General features: G+C 45.7%; 1 protein-coding gene across 1 annotated transcript in view; it reads right to left on the bottom strand.

The window, feature by feature from the left end:
• Positions 1-6843, bottom strand: part of BST1 (bone marrow stromal cell antigen 1) — a 28996-nt gene that overhangs the window by 4153 nt on the left and 18000 nt on the right. The window contains exons 8-9 of the mRNA XM_023508194.1: positions 6335-6394; positions 5-180 (exon numbers count right to left, since the gene is read on the bottom strand). Coding sequence (XP_023363962.1) covers positions 78-180; positions 6335-6394 — 163 coding nt within the window. The 3' untranslated portion in view covers positions 5-77. The remainder of the gene's footprint in view (positions 1-4; positions 181-6334; positions 6395-6843) is intronic.

Raw genomic sequence — 6843 nt, 5'->3', positions numbered from 1 at the left:
GTACCCAGAAGAGGAATGATGAGTGGGCACTGGCGGGCTGCAGGAGGCTGCTTAGAAAGGCACAGCTGACTCCCTAGTTACATCTGAGTTCCTGAAACCAGAGCCAGCAAGAGGAGGGTGATAAGGCTGGCGCTTCCTGTTGCATAAAGTGGGGCTGCTCTTTGAGTAGACACTGCTGCCCTGTGAATTAAAAAGGACATAGAGAAGATGTCAGCACCGCTGTCACAGAACCCACATTCAAAAATATGCACACCGTGGGGAACTCACGCTACAGACAGTCACAGAGAGGGAGCCAGTCTTCCGGTCTCCCCGTTCACATCTTCCACAGAGAATCATCTTTGGTGGTTTGGGTTGTCCCCCAGGAAGGTGATCCACACATCACATGTCCCTTTTTTCTAAGCCCAGGGAACCTGCAACTTGCTGCCTTCACCTGACACCATCTCTTGGATACATTGTACACGTGTCTGGTTGGCTCATTCTTCCTTGGGGGGGAGGGGATTCTTATTGCAAGGATGTACCATATGTTAGTCACGTCCTCTCCCAATAGCTATTACATCATCAGATTTAACAGGTAAAGGAAAACCTGGCCTGACATAGAGACACCAACAGAGAATCTGGCCAAATTGTGTACCTGGTCACCACAAAAAGTGTCTGACAACCAGATTTTTAAAACAGTCATTACTGAATTCTTTTGAACAAATTAAAAGATGAGTTTTTAAAATTATGAAACCATCTAATGTTGGCTTGGAAATATGCCCCAGGGCTTTGGACAAGTGGTGGGGACCTTAAAAGTTCCCCACTCCATTTGAACGCTCGTCACCCTCTTTTTTTTTTTTTGCTGTCCTATCTTGTATTTGGGCTCCCCCTGCTGGACATTTTCTACAACTGCACTTCTGATTTAGTTAATGGCCCAGGCCTGATTCATTCAAAACTGAAAATTATTTTTACTTTTAAAAATTAACTAATTAATATAAAGGTATATTTACTTTTACTTAAGAAAATAAAATATTTATTTAGGAAAATAAAACCTTCTCAAATATTTGATCATAGTAAATAAATCTAATAAATGTGCAATTTTGCACATGAACTTTATGGCTACCCTGTATAAAATTTAATTGTAATTATTTTAAATACTCTGATACTGGTTAAAAACTTAGTACAATTCTCTTACAGTTTTTAAAATCCTAGGTCTAAAATCAGTTACTTAATAGTTACACATATATTGGGATCACTGGACTAATCCAACAGCTATTCTTATATATTAAATCCTCTAAAATGTTGCAGAAGTTAAATACCAAGTCACACAGATTGTCCCTAAACTTGCCACAAAACTATTAATAACATGGGTGGGTTTATGTCAACAGCTGTTTACTCCATTCTAAACCTTCTCAGATTAAAAGTCCTTGACACCACCATTCCTAATAAGTGGAGACAGGTCGTCCTACCTCTGTGGCCTGGGGCACTTTAGAGGGAAACTTCCACCCAAGGTAAGAGATTTTAAGTTTTCTCTGGACTCTCCCTGACACACTGAGTCCTGGTCTCAGTGATGTATGTCTTTTTTCTCATACTCTCTCTTTTTGGGGGGGGGGGCAGGAGTGTACAGGGTCTCACTCGGTTGCCCAGGTTAGAGTGCCTGGTGTCGGCCTAGCTCATAGCAACCTCAAACTCCTAGCCTCAAGCCATCCTCCTGCCTCAGCCTCCCCGAGTGCTAAGTGTCTTCAGCTTTCGGTCTGAGCCACTGCACCTGGTCTGTTTTCTCAAATTCTCACCAACCAATATTATAACCTATAAGCACATGAGATTATTTTTCCCTTAGATTGCCCGTGAGTATATTGCTGTGTGATTATCCTACCATTGTCTGTATTTTATTTATTTATTTAGAGTCTCACTTTGTCACCCTTGGTAGAGTGCTGTGGCATCGTATCTCACAGCAACCTCAAACACTTGGGCACAAGCGATACTCTTGACTCAGCCTCCCAAGTAGCTGGGACTACAGGTGCCCACCACAACACCTGGCTATTTTTAGAGATAGGGTCTCACTCTTATTCAGGCTGGTCTTGAACTGCTGAGGTCAAGCAATCCACCCACTTTGGTCTCCCAGAGTGCTATGATGACAGGCTCAAGTCACAGCGCCCGGCCTTCTACCATTGTCTTTAATGGCTACTGTTTCCCCATCCACTAAGTTTACCCTTTGATGTAAGCATTTGCTTGCCGGTGGACATTTGGGTTTGTCAAACATCTTTGCGCACACAGGCCATCTGCCTTGTGAATCATCTCTTGAGAATAAGTCACCAAAAGTACCCTTGAAGTCTGGCTGAGGTCAAAGATTATATTTTTATAATTCTTAATACCTATTGCCAAATTGTTTTCCCAAAGCACTTTACCATTTTGCTAAAAAGCATTGGATCACATCTTTAAGAGATTTTCCTACTATTTTTTGTTAAAGTATGTCAATGAATCTGAGGAGTAAATTACATCTGATTGAATTTGTTTCATTATGAGAGTGATTAAGTAATTGTGTGTATTCGCTATTTCGGCTCCTCTCATGTAAATTACCTACCAATATTCATTGCTACCATTAAAAAAAGAGAGAGATTAGTAAAAAACTGCCAGAGCAACAAAGTGGAGGGAAAAAATGGCAGAGAGCGAAAGAGGGTGTTGTTCCTGACATTCAAAGGAATTTGGGCAGAGCTGTCAAGAATAAATCTACCAATAATCCCTGAAAGAATGTCGCCAAGAAGGGAGGAGAGCAGGTAAAGATCTACAAACCTCCGCTCACCTGCAGTGGCGTGGACTCAGTGACACTTTGAGGCAGTGTGATGTGATGTGACAAGGACTTTACCCCCAGACAAGCTGGGTGTTACTTCCGGCTCTAACCAGTCCCCAGGGACTTGAAGTGACTGCTTATCTCACTGATGAGGGTCCAACTGCCCTCCTTCTGGGAATGTGATTGGGACCAAAAAAGTAAATGACTCCCGGTGCCAGCTAGAAGCCTGGCATGTCCCAAGTGCTCAGAAACGCCTGAGACGGTGAGGAGAGCCACCCTCATCACCTCACACTCTCTATTCAGCGGGGGCGCTGGTGCCAGGGTGACGCCATTGGCTTATTTGGGGAATGGTGGGTAAAACCGAGGATCTGTGCTGTGAAAGTTAGTCTGGTAGTCTGGTTAGTGAGAGAAGTAAAAGGGTACCGACCTAAGCAATGCTGTCACAGTCCTCACATTCCCCATTCAGGCCTCATCCAGTCCAGGCTCATTAGAACGTCTACTATGCGATAGACTGTTGACTTCTCAGCTGAGCGTCCCGCCTCAACCCAGGGGTATCCAAGGTAAAGTGAGAGGACGTGCGATCCCTGGGGGCTCATCAAGACCACCAAAGACGAAAAGAGCCTGGATGCCGCCCGACAGGCCGGACTATCCCTACACGCCGGAGTCAACAGGTGGGGCGAGACTGAAGGACTATCCCTACGCGCCCCGGAGTCAACAGGTGGGGCGAGACTGAAGCAGCGCTGAATCCTTTGAACTCCGGATCTGTGGTTAGATTAGGGAACCTGGCTTACCTCCCCTGCGGGGATGAAACTGGTTTTCCCCGCCCCCTTTCTGAATACGCTACAGCGTTTGTTAGCAACCCCCTACCCTGTGGCCCCCTTTACCCAGCCTTTCCCTTTATCCAATCTTCCTGGGGACTTGGGCTTCTTTTAACCCTATCTTTTGGCATTTTTGCGTTTTGTACATGCCCTTTTGTTTGTTAGAAACCAATAAAAGCCTTCTGAAGAAGCCAGAGACGGCTGCCCTGGCCCAGCCTGCTGCTCGTGGAGTATTATGAGCTCTCCCCAGGCGTTCACAGGCTCTGTTTAAAGTGTGTGTAGGTTAGTGTCGTTTCCCTGTCGCCTCTCAACCAGGTCGTGGTCCACGGCCACGACAGTCTATTTCTTAAATCCTCTGAACCTCCTTATTCGCTTTTTACCCCCCAAGTGAGCCACAGTTGGTTCCCATCTTCTGCAATCACAACCTTGGATTTATGCAACACTGCCACCGGGCATCTTGCTGAGTTTCTTGTAGACATCTATCCTTCCTTCCCGCTGCCCAGCACCTCCAAACAGGTTGGAAGCCAATCACAGGAGGGTTCCTTCATTGCTCTGTTGCCGAGTATCTATCAGGTTTCAAGCTTCATTCTAGGTTATCAGAATACTGCCATCAAAGAGCCAAGGTCCCCGCCCCTCTCTCCAGGGCTCAAGTTCAAACAGTTGGGAGATGGGCAGTTATGATTAAACGTCACAAGCCAGTCACCCAGAAGATGATAAGCACTCTAAAGAAGAAAAGTAGAGCCCCAGGAGGGCCTTTGGGGAGCCAGAATTATATGATGGAGACGTAATTTTACCCATCAAGGTCAGGATAGGCTGCTGGAGGCCTCGTAGATAAGAAAACTGCAGATATCAGGACGTGTGACTTCAACTGCTGAGCCCTTGGTCCTGCCAAAAGGGCGAGTGTGCACAAACTTATGGGTGGAAAAGCACATGATGGCTTTAGGGAAAGGGATCAAAACTAGCCCGAAATGAGAGTTCCCAGGGAGAAGCCGTGGGTGGCGTGCTCAGGAAGAGTAGAAGGACATGGAAGGTCAGGCCAGTCTGAACTTGGGAGTAGGAAAGAGGGTTTTATGGTGGTAGGGACCCTTGAAGGTTTTTGAACAGCAGGGATGGACTTCATTTCCAGGTGAGGAAAGGGAAGACCCAGGTCTGTAGAATATTCTCTAGCTTCTGTGAGAGGACTCACAAAAATGCACACCAAATGCACAAGTGTTAATAGCAGAGTGTGCAGAGAGGGCTTAAAGCCATCCCTGAACTGGGACGCTGGCTGTAGTCCACATACTGGAGTTGTTGAATCTTCTTCCAATGGAGAAATGGAGACAACAGATGCCTGCTGAGTGAACACAGGTAGCCACGTAGAAGTCTTCAGACCTCGGCTCTGCCTGCACCAGCTCGGTAGGCTTGGTTGAGTCCTTCGTTAACTTTTCCCAGCCAGAGTTTCTTCAACTCTGAAGGGAAGATAATAGCACTGACCCACGTTGGTTCAGATACAGGCTTGGTCCCTGTCAAAATGCCCCTCGAGACTGTCGATGTTTATTTCTGCCTCTGTAACTGCCCAGGGTTGACACAGTGACTCCATGACATGGGGTCCCTGGCCTCCTGTTGTGTTGTTCTGCCATGCTGGCGGCGGGGGGGGGGCTTGCCTCAGGGTGCATACGCCAGTCATATTTCAGTATTTTTTATAATAGCAAACCAAATACTATAATAGCCTCTGACTGGGAAAAGATGACACGAACCGTGGTGTAGCCACCCTGTAGCCCTGCAGCCACTAACAGACTGAAGCAGAAGTCTGAACAGACTTCAGAGGATGCACCTGTTATGTGAAGAAGGCCCACAACAGGATGGTACGTACATCGTGACTACTTTTTGTACAAAGACAAATAAATATAAAGGAAAATAAGGCCAAGCCAAGACCAGATGAACACATGTCTGTGTCGGATAACATACATGTATGTTCATGCACTGAACACTTCTGGGAGGGGATGGACCAAAATGTTAAAAGAAATTACTCTGGGGAAATGGGAGGTGAGGGAAAAGAAATCCTCTTACTGTTATTGGGAACAATCTAAATGTCTGCCTGTGGCCAGTGGGGTTAAATAGATCATGGTACTTGCACAGAGTAGACTCTGAGAGAACTGTTAAAAAGAATGAGGTGGCATCTAGAAGTACAGTGTCAGCTCCGAGATATACTGTTAAGTGAAAAAAGCAAGAATCCTGTGAATACCTTTGCTTGTAAAAATAAAACAAAAGGGAGGTTGTGGGTTGTTACAGGCACATGGGAGTCTAGAAGGAGCACAAGAAACTCGAGTGTCATCTCTGGGCAGGGGAATTAAGTGACTTAGAGGAAGAAAGAGTTACTTTCTCTAGCCTTTTAATTTTAAATTGTGTCCCATGTGTACATATTCAAAAATGTTAATAGAAATTTAAGTTAGAAATGTTAAGAGGTCTTCCCCTGCCCACTCCAGGAATTTTTGCTGAAGCAAGTGCAGCAGGAGCAGAGGATGGCATCCGGCTGCCTCCCGCTTTGCTGTGCACGGTGAGTTGGGCTCAGCCCAGCACAAGCCTCCCAAATCTGCCCCAATCTAGTAAGGAGCTCAGACAGACCAAATGCAGAAGGACTGACCCTACCCTGCAGTGGGACATTTCAGGGGGTGTGTATCAAACCGAACTGCAATTCACCAGTGTTCTGTAATACCAAGGACTCGTTATCTTCGGAGAGAAAGGAGATTTGGATGAAACATTTACTTACGATTTTAAAGCACAGTCAGGATGAGTGCTGTGGTCCACACACTGTAAGAGTTTCACTGGCCTATGGAGAGAAAGTAACATTAAAAGATTACTTAAATACCTTTCATTCATCAAACATTTGTGATGTACCTGCAAAGTACTGAAGATACAAAATCTTTGGCCTTGAAGAACACATACGGTCTTTCTTTTAAAAATACAGGGTGGCCATAAAGTTCATGTGCAATTTTAAAATAGACAACTAGGCCGGGCGCAGTGGCTCACGCCTATAAATCCTAGTACTCGGGAGGCCGAGGCAGGTGGATTGCTTAAGCTCATGAGATCGAGACTACCCTGAGCAAGAGCAAGACCCTGTCTCTACTAAAAAATAGAAAAACGGAGGCAAGAAAATTGCTTGAGTCTAATAGTTTGAGGTTGCTGTGAGCTATGATGACACAATGGCACTCTACCCAGGGCAAAAGCTTGAGACTGTCTAGGGCAAGGCCTGTGGCTCAAAGGAGTAGGGCGCAGGCC

This window comes from Otolemur garnettii, unplaced genomic scaffold, assembly GCF_000181295.1.
Source record: "Otolemur garnettii isolate 467f Iridium unplaced genomic scaffold, OtoGar3 scaffold00228, whole genome shotgun sequence".
Lineage (NCBI taxonomy): Eukaryota > Metazoa > Chordata > Mammalia > Primates > Galagidae > Otolemur > Otolemur garnettii.
The sequence above is the reverse complement of the archived record's forward strand: the minus strand, read 5'-3'. Positions and strand labels throughout refer to the sequence as shown.